Below are 22,231 nucleotides of genomic sequence, written 5' to 3' on the forward strand. Positions count from 1 at the left end.
GAAGCAATTCTGGAGATGAGCATGGCCCCTTGGAACACTCGACCAATATTGTCTAGGAACTTGTGTTAGGAAGGGAATGGAAAATAAAACGGAGGATGCCATAATGTCTCTGTATCGCTCCATGGTGAGACCATACCTTGAATACTTTGTGCAGGTCTGGTCACCGCATCTCAAAAAGGATATAGCTGCACTGGAGAAAGTGCAGAGAAGGGCGACCAAAATGGAAAGGCTAAAAGAAGTTAGGGCTGTTCAGTTTGGAGAAGAGACAACTAAAGGGGGGGATAAGATAGAAATCTACAAAATCATGAAAGGACTTGAACAAGTTAATGTAAATCGGTTATTTATTCTCTCAGATAATAAATGGACCAGGGAGCATTCCGTGAATTTAGCAAGTAGCTCATTTAAAACAAATCGAACACAATCCTTTTTCTCTCAGCACATAGTTAAACTCTGGAATTCATTTCCAGAGGATGTGGTTATGGCAGTTAGTGTAGCTGGGTTAAAAAAGGTTTGGATAAGTACCTAGACTAGAGGAAAAATCCATAAACTGCTATTATAGTAATTAATAAGTAGTAGTAGCTTGTGATTTAGCTAATGTTTGGGTACTTGCCAGGTATTTATGACTTGGATTGGCCACTATTGGAAGCAGGATGCTGGGCTTGAGGGACCTTTGGTCTGATCCAGTACGGCATATCTTATGTTCTTATGTAACTCCCACACACATTCAGTAGAGCTAAAAGCTCTACTAGCTTGGAGAGATTAATCCATTCAGTACCACCAGATGACATCATCCACATCTAATGGCTAATTCATCTTGCTATCCACAGAAAACATTGTTTATGTTAAGCAAACTTGGCCTTGTTTGTTTTGCATTTACCCTTGACCTTTGTTTGTTTTGCATTTTCTTAAATAACATAACCATAGACACATACTATAGGAAGTTATCAATAAGGAGGTCGATATTCAGCGCCACGTAGCCGAATAAGTAAAAACTTATCCGGCTAAGTGGTGACGGCTGAAAATCTGACTGTGTTTATTGGCCACCATTTATCTGGATAAGTACTTTGGTGCTGATGCAATACAGTGCGCTGAGCCCCAGCGCACTGTATAACCTGCAGTTGGATGCGGGTTGTAGAGGCACTAACATCCCTTTATGCGGGATTAGCGCCTCTACAATGCACGTCCAACGCAGAGTGAAACTAATAGCGCTCATCACATGCAAATGCATGGGAATGAGGCTATTAGCTATTCACTCCCTATGAAAAAAAAATTTTAGCGATCAGAAATTAATGCCTGCCTGTAGCAGGCGTTAATTGCTGAGCACTACTAAAACTAGTACAGAAAAGCAGAAAAAACTGCTTTTCTGTACTGCCTCCTACTTAATATATCCTTGGGATATTAAGTGGGAGGAACAACTCTTTAAAAAAAATAGTAAAAAAAAAAGTTTTAAGGAAGCACTGGCAGGGGTTAGGAAAATGAACACTGTTTAATTCAGCGTCCATTCTCTGAACCTGAATGACTTCAGAAGGCTGTCCTGAAAGGGGATTGGTCCTTTCACTGACATGTGACCAATGTCACATGTCAGTGAAAGGACCAATCTTCACTTACTGCTGATTGGTCTAACATGGGACCAATCAGCAGTAAGTGAAGGAGTGAAATTAATATTAAGTGCCCGACCCTTTAATATTGATTTTATACACTCCTTCTGGTGCCGGTAGTCAGGTTGGGAGAATGGACGCTGATTCAGCGTCCATTTCCTAACCCCTGCATGTGCGCTGGTTAGGAAAACGGTACGCTGATAAATTCAGCGTCCATTTTCTTAACCGGCGGACAGCCACCGACAGCAGACCTCTTTCCGGCTTGCGCTGTCAATGAGGCGCTAGGGGCGCGCAATCGCCCCTAGCGCCTCCTCAACAACGTGAGTCCTAATTTAAATATTGCATCGTGCCCCCAGGAGAGGTGCCTGGGGGCGCGTTATGAAAGCGGGCGCTGAATACACAGCGCCCGCTTTCAGCGCGAGTTTTTTGCATCAGCCCCTTAGCCAGGCAAGTGGAGGGCAGGAAATAGGCATTTTAGGGAGGAGCTACTTATCTGGTTAAAATAACTGGATAAGTAGCGATATTCAGACTTGTCTGGCTTTGTTATACAGATAAGTTAGTCCCTGATCAATAGCTGGCTAGGACTTATCCGGCTAACTTGCAATTTATTTGGCCATATTCAGCAACATAGCCAGGCCACTGAATATACCGGGTGAGTTAATGGGATAAATTTTATCCGGCTAACTCGCTCAGCTGGATAAGTTTTAAATATTGAGCCCAAAGAGTTTAAAAATAATTAAAAAAAAAATTAAAATGTAAAAGCTGCAAAGGACATGCTATGGCTTCGTGGACATCTTTGGAATGTGAATCCCATTACCACCTCTGTGAGAGTCAAGGGCACCCAGCTGCAGAGGCATGTTTCCTTGCATTGTAAAACTGGCTGCCTTCTTTCTAGCCATTAGTGATCAGCAATGTTCTTTTATACCTAATCTTACTGGCTAGGTATTATAACCTGCTTTGTCAAATAGAATTCATAATTTCAAATGTTTTAGATTTCCTTAGTGGAGAAATACATTGAACAACAACTGATCAAGAGGCTTCCTGGCTTTAGTATGACATCTTTCACTGCGTCTTTACAGTAAGTCATGTTTGTTGCTTGTTTAAATTAGATTACATTTGTGTGAAGTTTTGAATGCTTTTGAAACTAGAATCACGTAAAGAGGGTAAACATTTTTCACACTCCATTTTCCATAGAATTTTGCCCTGGCAAAGGGATGGTAGAACCAGAAACATAGGGGTGGGATATTCAGAGCCCGCTGAATGGGTAAAGATAACTGCATAAATTTACCTGTTGTCTTTAAGCAGATATTTAACTACATTTCTCCAGCTAATTTTGCAGCCCAGTATCCAGTTCAATCTACTCACTCAAAATCTGAGCGGGTAGATTAAACTAGCCATTTATGTGGCTGGAATTGTGCAAGTAAATTTATCCAGTTAATGCTGAGTTTCGTGCTGACCAGCTAAATTTCAGGGGCCTGGGAAAGTCTCCCACTGTCTTCCTTTTTTACCTAACTTCCAGTTTCGCTCACACAAATTTATCCAGTTAGATTAATTACCTGGCGATAATCCAGTTTCAGTTGGGTAAATCTTTTGAATATCAGCCCTATAGTAATATTACTTGCAAATAAGGACTCCGGTATGCAGTTTCACCACAGATCATATTCTGTCTCTGGTAGTACCCTTCATTTGCAATTACCACCACCCTCTGTATATGTCCCAGCTATGCTTGAATTTTTTGACCGTTTTGGCTGATAAGTGATTATTTGTATTTCTTAGCCTCCTTCCTTCATATCTTGATCTTCTGTCCTCGAGCTTCTTTTTTATGGGTAATGCTGCTGTCTTGCACTTCACTGAATCCTGCTAGATATTTGATAATATTATGTTACATCCATATTGATAATGAAATCTGACTGCCTTAGTCAGGTAACTTATTGTACCCGACATGCTGCTCCTATCTTTGAACCGCCTTGCAAAGGTCACTGGGGAGAAATTAAAAAAAAAAAAAAAAAAAAAAGACTAATTTTATTAAAATTATTTTACTACAGTTATTTTTTTTTCATAGGGAAATATTGTGCTATATTCCTGTACAAAGTAGACTATATTATACCACATATAGAGCTGACGTAAAATGTTACAATCTCTTTTTCAGATTACATAAAGAGGAGATAGCAGGCGACATCTTTGACATGCTTCTGACCTTTACTGACTTTCTGGCTTTCAAAGAAATGTTCATTGACTACAGAGCTGTAAGTCTCTCTCTTAGTTTTTGATCCAGTTTTTAACAGTGTGCCTTTTCTTGTCTCTTACAAAGACTCAGCTTTGGCAGGTCACCCTCTTCTTGTGTAAATTGATAATAGTATTTCAGCAGTGGTTGCAGTGACCAAATAAGACCCTCCTGGGCTCCCTACCTAGAGATGACCCTATTGATCAGGGGGCCAGTGTGTTCTCCTTGTCTCAAAGAGTGAGCAGCTCACTCTGCGGTAGCACACCACAAAAGCACTTGTGGCCCTGCTAGACAAAGCACATTGGGCCGGATTTTAAAAGGGTTACGCGCGCTGGGCCTATTTTAAAAAGGCATGGCGGCGCGTGTAAGTCCCGGGGCTTGCAAAAAGGGGCGGGGAGTGGGCGAGGGCAGGCTCCTGGCACAGCGGCCATATTTGCTGCTGTGCCGGGGATTGCGCACCTGCCTTGTGCCTGCCCAGAGGCAGGCACAAAAGATAAAACACAATTTTGGGGGGGGGGGGGGTGGTTAGAGTAGGGGAAGGGGTGAGAAGGTCACGTTAGGGGGAAGGGAAGTTCCCTCACAGACCATTCCGATTTCGGAGTGGCCTGGGAGGGAACGGGGGAAGGGCAGTGCGGCTCGGCGTGCACAATTGTGCACCCCATTGGGCGCGCCAACCCTGCACGCGCAAGTTATAAAATCGGGTGTACATGTGTGCGCGCCAGGTAGCGTGCTCACGTGTATGCCCGTGCACAGCCTTTTCAAATCTATCCAGTTTTTTCTTTTTTCTAAAGAGTTGGTTTTTTTTGTGCAGTTGCACCCACCATACTTGTACATAAGCCACTATTTTTTTATTTATTTATTTTTATTTGGAAGCAGTTCCACTGAGAGACATCTTGTTGGCAAGGTCAGAAATGACACCACTCACTGTGAAGCTAGTGCAGAAATGTACGTTGAGTCAAATGCACGGCTTTACTCACACTTGAATGCACGTTTTGTAAACGTAAACCTTAATGCCAATGCAGCAAGGATTTTTAAACTCACAAAATGTGTGTTAAATGTGAGAACTGCTTAGTACTCTTGCATGGAAATTCCATGCAAATGAGGGCATTATGCCCTATGCCCTGATACAGAGAGGTGCGTTTGATCTAACCCAGGGTTTCTTAGCTCTGGAAGCTTAACTACTGGTCAGGTATGAAGTTAAGTTTCCAGCACTGGAGAATCGGGGAGTGCCAAAAACAGCGATGGAGGAGATGTGGTGCTGGACCCCCCATGTTCTGAGCTGAATCAGCTCTTGCGCTGCTTGCCTCTGGGCCTTTCTATCTCCCCCAGCAGATAAAACACTTTTCTCAGTCTCCGGTTCATTTTCAGCCGTAGGCGAAAAGCTGGAATCAATACTTCAGCAGGGAAGTGCCTTCCATGTGGCTTGAGTTGACTCTTTTTTTTTTTTTTTGGAATTTATGGGAACTTTTTTTCTGCAAGCACCACGGGGTTGTCGCACTGGAGACTGGCAGCTCCCTAAAGCTCCCTGTCCTCCCAAGTTATAACCTGCGTTCAGCCCTTGCTGAACGCACGCTTTAACTCATCATACTTGGGTTTTAGCTGCTGATGCATTAACATGGCATTAGCTTACTGCATTGGGAGTTTAAAAAAAATGTTATCTGTATGCTAATAAACTGTATGCTGGATTTCAGGGTACAGTTAACTCAGAGTTTACTGCATCAGCAAATATACATCAGTTCAGAAGACTTAATTTATGGTATTTGCTTACTGTTCCCCAGGAAGCATAGAAGCTGCTGAAATAAAAAAAAAGTCTTAAATAGTTCAGTTTGACGCAAACAGTATTAAGGATGAATGGTGCAGCTAAGTGCAATATCTTCCATTTTATACTGGAGATGTGTAATAGCTAGGTTGAGGGCATGGAATCGGCTTGAGGAACACATTTCTCCTTTTCAACCATTTTCCCCTGCCTAGTAGTACTTCCACCCTCCCCAGATGCTAATACTGGTGGGTGCTGCTTCTGCAGGTGATACTGCATAACAGAGTTTGTAAGGTGCCCCACTTATTTCCATCGATTTATGTCCTTTGCATAGTGAATAAACTGCACAAAATGTGAGTTCCCTGTACGTACCCGGATCAGTCCAGACCATGGGTTGAGCCTCCTGTCCAGCAGATGGAGACAGACCAAAACTGAAAGGGTATCTGCACAAAACTTGGGTTCTCCCTGACTTTGAAGTGCCTCCAGATCACTGATTTCTTCTGCATATCCTTGGGAGGATGCTGGCACTGGAGCTTAGGTAGAAGGTGGACCATGAGAATCAATGCCAGGGCATCAATCACACTACCTTGGTTGTCTGCTCTTCCTCACCATTCTAGAGCAGCTTTTAAACTAGATGATGGGGGAAAGGTCAACAGTTGCTGAGAAGCTCAAGTTTCGGAATGATCTATCTTTGAAAGATACTAACAAAACAGGGATGTTGGAGCATCCCAATTGAGAGGTTGCAATAAATGCTAAAATAGCCTATGTGCCTTTAAGGAAAGAGCAGACAGAACAGACAAATTCCAAATTACCCCTGTCAACAGGTAAGCAGGTTGTTAATACAAAAAAATTGAATGATTTGAAGTCTACAAAATAAGAAGGGAGAGTTAAGAATGCATAGCACTGAATGAAAAGAGAGACTTACTTGGCATCTCAGAGACCCGGTGGAAAGACAATATCTGATGGACAGTGCTATACCAAGGTAAGAACATAAGAAATTGCCATGCTGGGTCAGACCAAGGGTCCATCAAGCCCAGCATCCTGTTTCCAACAGAGGCCAAACCAGGCCACAAGAACCTGGCAATTACCCAAACACTAAGAAGATCCCATGCTACTGATACAATTAATAGCAGTGGTTATTCCCTAAGTAAACTTGATTAATAGCAGTTAATGGACTTCTCCTCCAAGAACTTATCCAAACCTTTTTTAAAACACAGCTATACTAACTGCACTAACCACATCCTCTGGCAACAAATTCTAGAGCTTTATTGTTCGTTGAGTGAAAAATAATTTTCTCCGATTAATCTTAAATGTGCTCCTTGCTAACTTCATGGAATGCCCCCTAGTCCTCCTATTATCCGAAAGTGTAAATAACAGATTCACATCTACTCGTTCAAGACCTCTCATGATCTTAAAGACCTCTATCATATCCCCCCTCAGCCATCTCTTCTCCAAGCTGAACAGCCCTAACCTCTTTAGCCTTTCCTCATAGGGGAGCTGTTCCATCCCCTTAATCATTTTGGTTGCCCTTCTCTGTACCTTCTCCATCACAATTATATCTTTTTGAGATGCGGCGACCAGAATTGTACACAGTATTCAAGGTGCGGTCTCACCATGAAGCGATATAGAGGCATTATGACATTTTCCGTTTTATTAACCATTCCCTTCCTAATAATTCCTAACATTGTTTGCTTTTTTGACTGCTGCAGCACACTGAACTGACGATTTTAAAGTATTATCCACTATGATGCTTAGATCTTTTTCCTGGGTGGTAGCTCCTAATATAGAACCTAACATCGTGTAACTACAGCAAGGGTTATTTTTCCCTATATGCAACACCTTGCACTTGTCCACATTAAATTTCATCTGCCATTTGGATGCCCAATCTTCCAGTCTTGCAAGGTCCTCCTGTAATGTATCACAGTCTGCTTGTGATTTAACTACTCTGAATAATTTTGTATCATCTGCAAATTTGATAACCTCACTCGTCTTATTCCTTTCCAGATCATTTATATATATATTGAAAAGCACCGGTCCAAGTACAGATCCCTGAGGCACTCCACTGTTTACCCCTTTCCACTGAGAAAATTGACCATTTAATCCTACTCTCTGTTTCCTGTCTTTTAACCAGTTTGTAATCCATGAAAGGACATCCCCACCTATCCCATGACTTTTTAGTTTTCTTAGAAGCCTCTCATGAGGGACTCTGTCAAACGCCTTCTGAAAATCCAAATACATTACATCTACCGGTTCCCCTTTTATCCTTTATATTGCAGTGATAGGATGGATCAAATTGGTGGAGGAGTGACTCAATATCTTCTTAAAGAGGGCATGGAGTCAAACAGAATAAAAGTTCTACAGGGAACAAAATGCTCTGTAGAATCTTTATTGATAGAAATTCCATGTGAAAAGGGGAATAGAATAGCAATGGGGGGGGGGGGGGCTGATAAATGTCCACTTGGCCAGAATGAACAGCAGACATTGAAATGTAACAGAAATTAGGGACGCTAACAAAATTAGCAGCACAGTAATAATGGATGATTTCAGTTACCCCAGTACTGATGGGTAATTGTCACATCAGGACATGCTAAGGAGGTAACGTTTTAGATGAAATAAATGACTGCTTCATAGAGCAGCTGGTATAAAACTCAACAAGGGAGGAACTATTTTAGACCTAATCTTTAGTAGAACACATGAATTGGTGAAAGAGGTAGTAGTGTTAGAGCCACTTGGCAATAGTGATTATAACATGATCAAATTTGACTTGATAGCTGGAGGGAGGACACTAAGGAAATCTACTGTGGTATTTAAATTTCAAAAGAGAGATTATAATAAAATGAGAAAAATGGTTAGGAAAAAACTGAAAGGAGCAGCAGCAAAGATCAAGAGTTCATATCAAGCATGGGCATTGTTTAAAAATACCATCTTGGAAACCCAGACCAAATGATTTCCATTCATTAAAAAAGATGAGAGGCAGGCCAACTGACTGCCAGCATGGTTAAAAGGTTAAGAGAGGCTATGCAAGCCAAAAGAACATATTTTCAAAAAATGGAAAAGGGATCCGAATGAAGGAAACAGCATAAGCACTGGCAAGTTAAATGCAAAGCATTGATAAGTAAAGCAAAGACAGAATATGAAAAGCTCTGAAATTCATTGGATATTAGTATAGCTGTGTTTAAAAACGGTTTGGACATGTTCCTGGAGGAAAAGTCCATAAACTATAATTAAGGTGGAGTTGCAGATATCCCCTGCTTATTCTTGGGATAAGCAGCTTGAAATCTATCCCTTGGGATCCTGCCAGGTTCTTATGGCCTGGATTGGCCATTGTTGGAAACAGGATGCTGGGCTTGATGGACTCTTGATCTGACCCAGTATGGCAAGTTTTTATGTTCTAATGAAAAGATTGCTGTAGAAGCAAAAACTCCTAATAAAAATGTTTTCAGGTACACTTGAAGCAAAAAACCATTAGATGATTGATGGGTAAAAGGGGTGCTAAAGGAGGGCAAGGCCATAGCGAAGAGATTAAAAGGGAAATTTAAAAATGCGCGCACAGATGTCCACGAGCACGCGGTTCCTGGCACCCAAACATGGACGCGCCTATTTTATAACATGCCCATGTCAACGCACATGTGTTATAAAATCTGCTACCCGTGCGTACATGCGCGGCAGATTTTATATTGGAGTGTGTATGTGCACGTAAGTGCCAACTCACGCACATAAGGGGGGTAAATTTTACACAGCGACACGATAGGGCCTTTCCCCAGTAAAGGAGCAGACTGGGAGGGAACTTCCTAAACCTCCTAGCTAACTTGCCTCCCTTTTCCCCTAGCTGCCTCGACCCCTTAAAAAAAAAAAACCAAAAACTAGTTAGAAGGTTTTAATATTTACCTGCTCTCTGGAGCAGTAGTAGGTTGTGCAAGCTGGCTGGCTACCAGCCTGCACGTCAGTGGGATAGGGCCTAATGGCGCTCTCCCAGCCTGCCCAGACTCCGGCCCATCCATTTTTTTATCGAGCCGGTCTTCGGCACATACCAGGAGATACGTGTGTAGCCGTGGCCCTTGAAAATATGCACGGTGCGCGCGCAGCCCAGCCACACGTATCTCACAGTTTTAACGTGCGCCAGCCTTTTAAAATTGGGCTGTAAATGAATTATTTGCTTTGGTCTTTATTGGGGAAAACGTAAAACAGATGCCCATGCCTGAAGTGATATTTAAAGGTGATGATTCAAAGGAACTGAAACAAATCACTATCGGGCCGATTCAGTAAAATGGGCGCACGATTCTGTATGCAAATGAGGGCCCGCGGTAAAAAGGAGGCGCTAGGGACACTAGCGAGTTTGACAGCCGACACTTAATTTTACTGGCATCGGTTGTCGAACCCGCTGACAGCCATGGGTTCAGAAAACGGACGCCGGCAAAATTGAGCGTCCGTTTTCCAACCCACGGGCAGTTTTGTTTTTTTTTTGTTTTGTTTTTTTTAATTTTTGGGCCCGACTTAATATCGCTATGATATTAAGTCGGAGGGTGTACAGAAAAGATTTTTCTGCTTTTCTGTACACTTTCCCGGTGCCGGCCGAAATTAACTCCTGCCTTTGGGCAGGCATTAATTTCTGAAAGTAAAATGTGCGGCTTGGCTGCACGTTTTACTTTCTGTATCGCGCAGGATTAACTAATAGGCTCATCAACATGCATTTGCATATTGAGGGTGCTATTAGTTTTCGGGGAGGTTGGACGCGTGTTTTCCACGTGCTATTACCCCTTACTGTATAAGAGGTAATAATAGCGCGTGGAAAACGCGCCTCCAAACGGGGGGCTAACGGTGCACTCGGCCTGAGCTCAATGTACTGAATCGGCCCGAATGAACCTGGAAGATGTAATAGGGCAAACTGATAAACTAAAGAGTAGCAAATCATCTAGACCAGATGGTATACTTCCCCAAGTGCTGAAAGAACTGAAAAATGAAATTGCAGGCCTACCGTTAGGAATCTGTAAACTATTATTAAAATCAGCTATGGAGACTGAAGTTTGGAAAGTGGTCACTGTAATGCCAGTTTTTAAAAAGGGATACAGAGGTGATCTGGAAAATTATAGACATTAGTGCTGGGAAAAATGGTTGAAACTATTCTAAGGAACAAATTTACTGAATGTATAGATATATTTTAACAGGACAAAGTCAACATGGAATTTTCTAACACAGTGACATGTTAGAACAGTTCTGCAAGTGCTGCTGCCTTGCGGCCTGGTGGAAAGCATCTTTTGACTGTCTCCATTCCTGTAAAATTAGTCTAACCAAGACCAAATGTTTTCTTATGTTGCTCCTTCACTGTAGAACATAATTCCTTTAGATCCACATGAAAAACAGGACCTGGACATTTTTAGGAATAAATTTAAAGCCCTATTTTTTAATGAAGCATTTTCATGATTTTGTTGTCTTGTTAAATATTTGTCTTGTTCGTAATTGTATGTTGTATGTCTGTAATTTTATCTGTTTGTCTAAATCTGCAGTCCGCCTTGAACATGCTGTTTGGAGATGCAAAATAAAACTGAGAATATCATAACGCCTCTGGTTTGCTCCATGGTGCAACCGCACCTTGAGTATTATGTGCACCTCTGGTCACTGCATCTCACAAAAGATATAGCAAAATTAGAAAAGGAGGTCCCAAATGATAAAAGGGGATGGACCAGTTCTCCTATGAGGAAATGCCAAAGAGGTTAGGGGTCTTCAGCTTGGAGAAGAGATGGCTGAAAGGAGATAAGATAGATATCTAAAATAATGAGTGGAGTGGAACGGGTAAAACAAATCAGTGGTTTACTAGGGGACATTCAATGAAGTTACTAGGTAATACATTTAAGACAAATAGGAGACTTTTTTTAAAATTAATGCTTAATTAAACTCTGGAATTCATTGCTGGAGGATGTGGCAAAAGCTGTTAGTGTAGCTGGGTTTAAAAAGAGGTTTGGACAAGTTCCTGGAAGAAAATTTCATAAACCATTAATAAGGTGGACATGGGGAAATCCACTGCTTATCGTTGATAATGAGGTCATTAGAAGGCGCTGTGACTGTCTTCCCTCCATGGGCCCTTTAAAAGGAGAAACCATGTGCATGCACCTTAAGATGAGTTGGGCTTGTGGCAGCATGGTGGCATGTCATGCCGCGCTCAGCGGCATTCATGTTGCATCTGAGTCAGGGGCCGCTGGTGGCATCAGGGTGAGTGTGGCGGCTTGTGGGACTATCCCACGAGCCCCCAAGTCTAACAACGCCCATACCTATATCTTTATTGCCTCCTGGCAGAGAATCCATGAACCTGTGCCTCCTTGCTTGTTCATATAAAATATAGCAACTTGAATTTGTTTGAATGAGAATTCTTTTTCCCTTGAGGAGATGTGAAAATGCACTTAAGATGTGTCTGATTGCTTGAAGTTCCAGCAGGTTAATTTGAAACCATCCTTCTAATAACAACCAAGTCCATTGAGTTCGAAAGAGACCTGTGTGGACTTCCCCATCCCTTGTTGAAAGCATCTGTCACTAACATCATTTGATGAGATGGTAGGGGGTGCCCCCTCCTATAAAACGTGGAGGTCTAGTCACCAGTCTTCTGAATGCCTTTCCTGCAAGACTTTCAGTGAAGCAGTCAAGGGCTCAATCATCTGATTCCATTGGGAGCGGAGGCGCCATTGCATGAGTTGCATTTGGAGGTGAGTTATGAATTGCCGCCACCACGTGGCCTAGAACAACTAGCACTTCATGAGTGGTGTCTGTTCCATATTTACCAACTTATGAGCTAGGAACCTGAGGACATCAGCTTGATCTGACAGGAGAAACACACTTTCCTGTAGAGAGTCTATCCATGTCCTGATGAATTTGATCTTCTGAGAGGGGATCAGGGTTGATTTTTGTTTGTTTTTTCACATTCACTAGGAATCCTAGGGATTTCAGGAGCTGAATTGTCTTCTGTAGGAAGGTCAACACTCCTTCTTGGGATGTTCCAGTTTCTTAAGTAAGGGAAAACACAGATGCCTTGACAGCGGAGATGCACTTCTACTACAGCTAAGCATTTGGAAAAAAAACCCCTTATTGTGACTGAAACCAAAGGGAAGCACCCAGGACTGGGTGAGAGGAATCCACTACAAAGTGAAGATAATCCAGTGGGAGGGATAAGTGGGTATGTGGGCATTTGTGTCCTTCAAATCCAGGGCATATACCCATTTCCCTGCCTGAATGAAGCACATAATGGTATGGAGTGAGTTCATCTTGAATCTGCCCTGTAATATTCTTGTTCAGACTTCTTAAATCCAGAATGGATCTCAAATCCCTGGATTTCTTGATGATAAGGAAATAGTGGAAATAGAATCCCTAGCCTTGTTGATGTGGCAGGACAGATTCCATTGCCTGCTGTTTGAGGCACATCTCCACCTCCAGATGGAGTTGCACTGAATGAGATGGACCCGTATTGAAGAGTGGGAATTCAGAAGGAAGCACAAGTGATAAGCAGATTCCGCAGTTCTAAAACCCAGCGATCTTTAGTGATCTTGTGCCTCTTCTTCAGGTAGTGATGAATTCTTCCCCCTACCAGAGAAAATGAGTTCTGGGTCTGGCTGTAGATCAAAAATTTGGGCCAGGTGGACAGGTTTTGGCTGGGCTTGCTGAGTTGGTGCCTTTCGCATTGTTGGCCTCGAGCTGGAAACTGCCGTTGTGGAAGCAGAGGATGGGGGGGTTAGTGCACACTAACCCCGAAAATTGGGGTAACCGAACAAAATCGGCCCGAACCACGGGATAAACGAAATTTCCCGCAGCGGGCCAATAACGAAGGCCGAACCAAAAGGTTCAGCCGAATCACATCCTTATTCGGCATGCTCAGATGGAGACTGAGGAGGAGCAGGCCACTGTATCAAATGCTTCATAAACTGATCAAATAAAAGTGGTGTATACATTTTTCAACATCCAGAAATGGATGTTGCGGTTATGCAGAGGTGTTCTTGACTGGGGCAAGGAGAGGTTTTAGTTTTTAAATGGAATCATGCAAGTATTGCACCATGTAAAATTTGGCAAATAGAAATGCACGCATTAAGCATGGAATTCTGGAATACCTTTTTTCTCAAAGTTATCCAGGCACCTGTGTTCTTTCCCTGATGGAGTATTGGAAAATATCCATATTTTCTTTGCTAGTTTTTATGCTAAATGCACTACAATGATTGGTGAGTTAGCTGTACTACTCCAAATGCCAGAATTTTCTATGCTTTAAATACAATTTTCTGGCTATTGGATTCTCCCACATTCTTATCTGTAATTCTTGCAGGATTGCATGGATCAGAATCACGGGAGAGGACTGAAGCCTTCAGTGCCAGGGTCATTGTCTTTACTCCTAGGGCGCTACCCAACCTATCCAGAAATCTGGAATAGGAGAGGTTCTCGGGTGGAGACAAATGTTCCAGAGGCTCAGGTAGGAGGTCAGGCATCCTATAGAAACTTCCTCTGAGGTAGAAGAGTCACTGATCCAGGATCCCAATGATGAACTAGGCAACTGAGAATTCCCTGGTCACCTCAGAGGGAAGTATTCCTGGTGAACATCATCCGAGTGCTAGACTTCGCTGCAAGAGATTAATGAGGACTCAAACCACCTCACGGGTTTCTGATTGATTTATTTTACATTTCTATTCTACTTATCTACTAATCTGATGGTAGACTCTTTGGAGCAGGGATAGAAGGGACTTCTTCTGCAGGGAGTACATCTGATATTTTGGAAAGGAAAGATTGAAGACTTTCCTCATTATCCTTAGCTGCCAGTGAGATAAAGAAAGTCTCACACCAACCCCTTGGGTTGGGAGCTGGCGAATTCTCTGGCCAGGTTTGGGGGTGGAACATCCTCTTCAGAGACCAAAATGGAATCTTCTTGCAAACCCTCTGGACTTTGCAAAATTTGTCCCTAGGACCAGTTAGAAATTAAGAGCAAACAGATGGGATCTGGAATATCCGGATGTAGGCCTTGCTCCAGAAGTCTCAGTGGGTATTTTCCCTAGGATAGGTGAAGATAAGTGACATTTATCTCCCTGTGCACCTCCTATGCGACCTACATGTATGGGAGGAACTGATGACTTGATGAAAAGCTGTGTTGGCAGGAGTGAGGCTTTGTGTATCGACTGTGCTGATTCAGCAGACATCCTCGATATCAAGACTCAATGTGTCGAGTGGTCCATAGCAGAATCTGTTGACTGTGCCAAGGCCTGATGCACCAACAGTACCAGTGCTTGAGGTGCCGATGAATGGTGCACTGGTGCTTCATGCATCAACTGCATCATTGCTGTCGAGGTTCGGTGCTTCTTCAGCACCAGTTGCACCAGCAGCTCTGAGGAATGACACTTCTTCTTTTTACTGGACCCCAAGCTTTGGATGAACACAAAGGGCTTGTCAACGTCTGAGAATGACGCTTTTTCTGTTTACTCGACTGTGAGGTGGAGGGGTCCCAGGCCTGCTCCAGCAAGAGAATACATTTTCTTGAGGAGCTCCAGCTCAACTCAGCACCCGGAGAGCTAGAAGAGACTCTGTTCTGAGAGAGAGAACAACTGTGGCTCTTCAGAGTCTTACAGCTCCTCCATTTTCCAAGTTCTAGACTTGTGTGTGAGGACATTTTGGCCACAGTGGTAGAAATTAGATGGGTTGTGATTCAGTCCAAGGCATTGATAAAAGATAGCGTCCATCAGTAATGGATATTTCCCTACCACATATCCAGTCCTTGAAGCCGCTGATGGTGGGCTTCTTTGTGCCAGACACCTTTGTGGAGGGTTGTTTTTTTGTTTTTGTTTTTTTTTAATTAGCACTGAAAAGTGCTGTTGAGAGACTGATTAAGCAAAGAGGCAATGTAATAAAAGAATATAAAGAACAAGTTAAGATACTAAGAAATATCACTTGAAATGAGAGAGAGGGTACACATCTGTGCCAATACTCGGATGAAAAAGGACTGAGGGGTTCACGCAGCAACACCTGCTTGGGAACTCCTATACATACTGTGTACAATTCTGGTCGCCGCATCTCAAAAAAGATATAATTGCGATGGAGAAGGTACAGAGAAGGGCGACCAAAATAAGGGGAATGGAACAGCTCCCCTATGAGGAAAGACTAAAGAGGTTAGGACTTTTCAGCTTGGAGAAGAGACAGCTGAGGGGGACATGATAGAGGTGTTTAAAATCATGAGAGGTCTAGAACGGGTAGATGTGAATAGGTTATTTACTCTTTCGGATAATAGAAAGACTAGGGGGGGCTCCATGAAGTTAGCATGGGGCACATTTAAAACTAATCAGAGAAAGTTCTTTTTTACTCAATGCACAATTAAACTCTGGAATTTGTTGCCAGAGGATGTAGTTAGTGCAGTTAGTATAGCTGTGTTTAAAAAAGGATTGGATAAGTTCTTGGAGGAGAAGTCCATTACCTGCTATTAAGTTCACCTAGAGAATAGCCACTGCCATTAGCAACGGTAACATGGAATAGACTTAGTTTTTGGGGTACTTGCCAGGTTCTTATGGCCTGGATTGGCCACTGTTGGAAACAAGATGCTGGGCTTGATGGACCCTTGGTCTGACCCAGTATGGCATATTCTTATGTTCTTAAGCTAAAGCTCTGTGAGCTAAGAGAGAAGAGTCCATTCAGCACCATCAGATGATGTCTCTGTACATATCATTCTATATTATATTATTTTAGATTGTTTTTGTATGTTTTATTGAATAATTTATTGTTTTGGATATTTTATGTTGATTTTGTTATTTTAAAGTGTTTTAAAATTGTAAACTGGTATGATTACATTGGAATACCAGTATATAGATTGAAATAAATAAATCATGTCATGGCTAATTCAGCTCTGCTTGTTGATAGCGAAACTTTGTTCTGTGCCCTAAGCCAGAGGTCTGTTAGTGATATATCAGTCAAAGAAGAAAAAGTAAGGGATAAAACCAATAAATAACTGCATATGAACATCCTTTCCTTCTGGGACTTGAATGCTGAAGGGTTTAGTCTTAGAGACGTTCATGCAGTCAACAAAAAAGATTGGCATCACCTGGCCAAAGTAAAAAGAGGAGGATTAAAAATAATAAAATAGCCATTTGTACCCCTCCCCCACCATGCAATCCTCTCAGGAGAGGTCTAGAATGGGTAGATGTGAATCAGTTGTTTACTCTTTCAGATAATAGAAAGACTAGGGGGCACTCCATGAAGTTAGCATGTAGCACATTTAAAACTAATCGGAGAAAATTCTTTTTCACTCAACGCACAATTAAACTTTGGAATTTGTTGCCAGGGGATGTGGTTAGTGCAGATAGTGTAGCTGGGTTTAAAATAGGTTTGGACAAGTTCTAGGAGGAGAAATCTATTACCTGCTATTAATCAAGTTGACTAGAAAATAGCCACTGCTATTACTAGCACCAGTAGCATGGGATACTTGGGTACTTGCCAGGTACTTGTAGCCTGGATTGGCCACTGTTGGAAATAGGATACTGGGCTTGATGGACCCTTTGTCTGACCCAGTATGGCAGTTCCTTATGTCCTTATGTTCCCCTCCCTCTCGCTGGCAGAAGGGAAAGTGCTGAACATCCTGCGCCTAGAGACTCGTGAGATGTAAGTCTAGTTCTGTCCATTCCGAAATAAAGGGGACAAACTGTTGATTTTCTGAAAATGATGATATTTATCTAATATAGCAAGTCCAAGCAATATAAAAGAAATTATACTTGCATCAGTGGTGCAACAATTTGTTTATAATCTAAAAATTTATTGAGAATGAGAGAGGTTTTCCCCCCAAGTTGGATGATACCTGATCTGCCACCACCTTCTCTCTACCATCTATTCCCATTTCAAAACCCACTATATCCACGAGTCATTCTAGAACCCCAGGCCATGGTTCTCCTTCCATGTATCTCATACTGTTCCCCATGCCCACCCCAGCATTTAACGGAGGACAGTTGAGCCATGGTGCATGTACGTTTTGCTACCTCTTGCTCCTTCTCCTTTAGATTCTTCTCTGTTGTGGTTTAGAGAGTGATTGATGCCTGTGTACACAATTCGCTTTGATGCAAATAGATTATTTATGTACACTTCCCTCTTTTCCTTTTTCTCTCCCACCCCATCTCCCGTTTTTCTAGGAAAAAGAAGGTAGAGGTTTTGATTTCAGCAGTGGCCTAGTGGTGACATCCTTATGTAAATCTTCAGTAGATTCATCACAGAACAATTTACAATGCTAAAGTATGTTTAGGATTTGGGACATATCAAACACAGCATGGCAGTCAATGACAAACTTTTGCAATGAAAACATCATAAGCCACAAGGTTTGTAATTTTTTTTCATCAAGATTAATGGAGTGTTGAATGACTGACTAATTTAAACAGGTATTTATGTTAAAACAACACAGAAACTAGTGGCACCTTATAGACAGATTTGTTGAGGCAAAATCTTTCTAGGGCAAAAGTCCACTTTGTCAGATGCATCTAATCTGTAAGGCGCCATCAGTCTGTGTCATTTTTGCTATTTACAGACTAGCACAGCTACCCCTATGGAAGTTTTATTACTTATGTTAAAGTGTCTCTTTCAACCAAGTCAAGAATTGGAAGCATTTTTTAAAGTTATTACTGTGCAGTCAGATTCTACACCGCAATAACATAAAATCCTCTAAAGATGATTTTTTTTTTTTGTTTTGTTTAAGAAAGTTGGCATTCATCTGCTTTCTCTTTATCTCTGACTCTTATCAGGAAGCTGACACATACTGCTTAAAGGTAATGCCAACTGCAGCTGTAACTGACACGTTGGCTACGTTCTGAGAAGCTTTTAAGGTGCCATGCATTAGTTATAAAACAACTTTTCAACAGTTATGGACCTGATTTCCTAAGCTTTTTCTACAAAATGGAAGGAAAAGCCTTAGTGCATCAGTCTCTATGTAAATTGTTATTGTGCACCAGCACAGTAACAAAGTTTTCAATTATTGAGTTTGAAAAATGACTTCATTATAAAGAGATCCTCCAAATTACTGCTGTGAGTGGTAAACAATCCAAAGAAGAAGAAACCAAGCCCATTGAAAGGAAGACTTCTGTCTGTAATGACAACTTGTGCAATAAATTCTGGAACAGGACAGCATTTAATGTAACACATTCCACCACTGCCCGTATAAAAACAAATATCACAGAACAGACCTTGAGAATCCCCAGCAGGTCTATTTTTCAAAACATTCACAGTGAATATTCATGAGATATGTTTGCATATACAGTATTCTGGTTGCCCTAAAAAAACAGACCTGGCTGGAGGTTTTTGGGGACCCAATCTAGAAACAGCTGACCTAGGTGGTGATAGATGTCCCTCCTGTTCCTTCGGCTGTAATCATGTGAACAGTGTAATATAACATCATCATATTTCAATTATTTATCCTTTACAACATTTTATTTTATTATCCAATCCAGCTAATATAGTGAAAGCTGTTTTGTGTAAGAATGTCATCAATAACATACTCTTGTTTCAGCTTGCGCCCATCACAACAGTATTGCTTTATATTTCACTGTTGCTGATTTTATATCCTTTGAACTATATGCTTGCAGCAGATTTTTAGACTTTTAAAAATAATACTTATGTATCTAGTGGGCTTAAAATGAAGTGAGGTTTAATTTTGCAGTCAAATAATAAAACAGAAAATCTATAATAAGGATGACTAATATTTTACTGTACAGTTCTCCTGCTCTTGTCTTTCATTCATTCACATTTCATGTGATTGCAGCCTAGGAAAAAGGCCACTCTAAATGGACTAACTTCTTTAGTCAGGACTTGGATTTAGAAGCACCACCTGACACTCCACATTGAAAAGCCAATAAAATTCTTCAAAATGACTATTGCCTGTGTTACTGTAGTCATGTTTTGTATTAAAACCTGTACCCTCAGTTTTCTGGCTTAGATGCCTTTATTCTAGGCTAAATGCTGTTGCATTCGTCAGGCGTGCATATTACAAATTGGCAGTATTACTAGATTTGCTCTTTTGATCATTAAAGCCTGCATTTTGATTGGATTCTAAACCATCATAGAAGAAAATCAGGACACGGTCAACTTCATTTTTCAAGCCTTACATTATGTCCCATTGGAGAAAATTCCTCAATGGGAGTTTACAATACAGGTGCATTTCTATTTTTATTTCTTTTCATTGTCTGCTGCATTTGTGCTCACTTGTTACTACTTTCTCATCAGGATCTTATCAGACAGTGTCTTTCTCTCACTTAGAGGTCAATTACTATAGCCATGAGCATATGATGCAGCACCATGACAAGCTACATCCAAATTTGGTCCTCCACAGAGTGTTATAGTGAGATGAATGCTTCCTCCTCTTTTGGCATTAGCAATACAAGCTAGAATGGATTCCTTGCATTTTATTCTTATTTTTGGGGTGCAGGGGACAAAAGTCTCCCATCTTGTTACAGATAGGTTTTGGCTGATTATTTTTTTTTTATTGATCTCTATTACAGCAGTCATGAAATGTTTAGTCAAATGTAGTGTAGGAATAATGTAATTCATATTCATCTTAACACATTAAATTTGTTATTGTTTTTAATACAAATGTTCAATAATCGGTTAAATCTATTGGAAATTTAGAATAGCAAACTGAAACCATTTGTTCCAACAAGCAAAAACCCCTAGTTAAAGAAAAAGCCAAACTAGTTAAAATACTACTTATATGGAATTCAAATACTTTTATTTTTGTGCATTGAATTGATCTGTATATGTGTAAAGTATTTAAGTGTTTTTATATTATGGAGAGTTTTTCATCAAGTATAAAAAAAAAAAATCACATCCTGCAGTTGTATTAACATTAGGATGTAATGTTTCATTCTTCCATTTAAGTAGATGTCTTGAGCTTCTTATGATTTACAATAATGGAGTCATAGTTATGGTAAAACTTGGTAATCTAAGTCCAGGACTTTATATTTCTTTTTATAATTTGTTCTATGTACAATAAACATCATAAATCCTGGGTGGCCTTTTCCTGTCTTCTGTTTTACCTCATGGTGGCCTTACTTCTTCTCAAAGTAATAACCAGGACAAATCCATAAACAATTAGCTAGTTAGACTTGGCGCTTCCCATTAGGCTCTGCTAGGTTCCTCCTAGTGATCCAGACTGGCCACTGCTAGGGATAGGATTCTAGGCTTGATGAATCATTGGGCTGTCTCAGCATGGCACCTCTTATGTTCTGAAGTGCCCTGTTCAAATGTGTATTAACACAGCTGTGACAGTGAAGGGTAGATTTTATAATTTTGCGCGAACAAAAGTACGCTGGATTTTATAAGATACGCGCGTAGCCTATAAAATCCGGGGTCGGCGCGCGCAAGGGGGTGCACATTTGTGCAACCTGCGTGCGCCGCCTGTTCCCTCCGAGGCCGCTCCGAAATCGGAGCGGCCTCGGAGGGAACTTTCTTTCCACCCCCCCCCTACCTTTTGTTGGCACGCCAGCAGGCTGCTGGCGTGCCATCACCTGACCCAGGGGCTGGTCCGGAGGCCTCGACCATGCCCCTGGGCCGGCGCCATGCCCCCTCCCTGCCCCTTTTACGAAGCCCCGGGACTTACCCGCGTCTCGGGGCTGTGCGCGCGCCAGCAGCCTATGCAAAATAGGTGCGCCGGCACGCGCGTAAATCCAGCCGGATTTACGCGAGCAGGGAATTTAAAATCTGGCCCTGAGTGTTTAACACCTGTGGAGTAGTGGAGTTTTCCCGTCGATAGCAGGGCTGAACTAGCCATGCTGTCATGGGATCTGTCAATCAGGTCCAGGAGGTGGAGCTTGTCAAAGCAGAGATCAGAGCTTTGCTCTCTGCGGCTGCGCGTGTGTTCCCACGCAGGAAAGTAACGGAATCTCCTCCGTCTGTTCTTTCCGCGCGTGGGATCGCATGCAGATCTATTCTTCTCCTCAGCATTAATAGAACAAAACATGTCAAAATCGGGATTTAAGCCCTGTAATTGCGGCAAGGTCATGTCGGTCACAGATGGCCATGACCGATGTTACCGATGCCTAGGACCAGATCACAATTGGGAAGATTGTGAATTTTGCTCAAGGATGTCACCCAGATCACTGAAGCAAAGGGCCTACAGGCTTCAGGAACTTTTTGCCTCATTGGAGGCTCATTCGTCACCTGGCCCTGCGATTTTATCGGCTCCCTCAAAAAAGAGGGCATCATCGTGGGATCCTCAGTCCTCCAATCTTGGAAGTAAGGAGGTGGCAAGCCGACAAAGGCCATCGGATTTTCAAAAATCCAAAGAGCCAGAATCGCCGGCGCAGAACACATTGGCGCCAAAAATCTCGGCACCTAAAACTTCTGCGCCTTATGCGCACACAAAAGGATCGGCGCATAGCACTTCGGCGCCTGAAGTAGTATCGGCACACAACATTTCTATGCGCATGGCGCCGAAGACACTTGTGCGCACGACGCCGAAGGACCCTGCATGCACGGCATAGAAGATTTCTGTGCGCAGGGCGCCGAAGACATCAGCGCACAAGGCGCCAAAGACGTCTGAGCGCACAGCGCTGACACCATCTGTGCGCCCGGCGCCAACCATATCTATGCACACGGCGCCGGAGACATCAGCGCCGATCACTCTTGCGCGTACAGAAACAGAAAGATATGCGCACAAGTCTAGATCCGCGCATAAATCCA

General features: G+C 42.2%; 1 protein-coding gene across 7 annotated transcripts in view; it reads left to right on the forward strand.

The window, feature by feature from the left end:
* The window catches only part of ARL2BP (ADP ribosylation factor like GTPase 2 binding protein), a 91,680-nt gene that overhangs the window by 39,175 nt on the left and 30,274 nt on the right, over positions 1–22,231 (forward strand). For 4 of the 7 annotated variants that reach the window (XM_029608740.1, XM_029608743.1, XM_029608742.1 and 1 more), the window contains 3 exons: positions 2,591–2,676; positions 3,748–3,844; positions 17,701–20,558. In XM_029608740.1, the coding sequence (XP_029464600.1) occupies positions 2,591–2,676; positions 3,748–3,844; positions 17,701–17,799 (282 nt within the window). In that variant the 3' untranslated portion in view covers positions 17,800–20,558. Of the gene's footprint in view, positions 1–2,590; positions 2,677–3,747; positions 3,845–17,700; positions 20,559–22,231 lie in introns of those variants that run through there. The other 3 variants (XR_003857736.1, XR_003857737.1, XR_003857738.1) reach the window with 3 other exon arrangements.

The sequence above is a fragment of the Rhinatrema bivittatum genome, chromosome 7 (genome assembly GCF_901001135.1).
Source record: "Rhinatrema bivittatum chromosome 7, aRhiBiv1.1, whole genome shotgun sequence".
Taxonomy (NCBI): Eukaryota; Metazoa; Chordata; class Amphibia; order Gymnophiona; family Rhinatrematidae; genus Rhinatrema; species Rhinatrema bivittatum.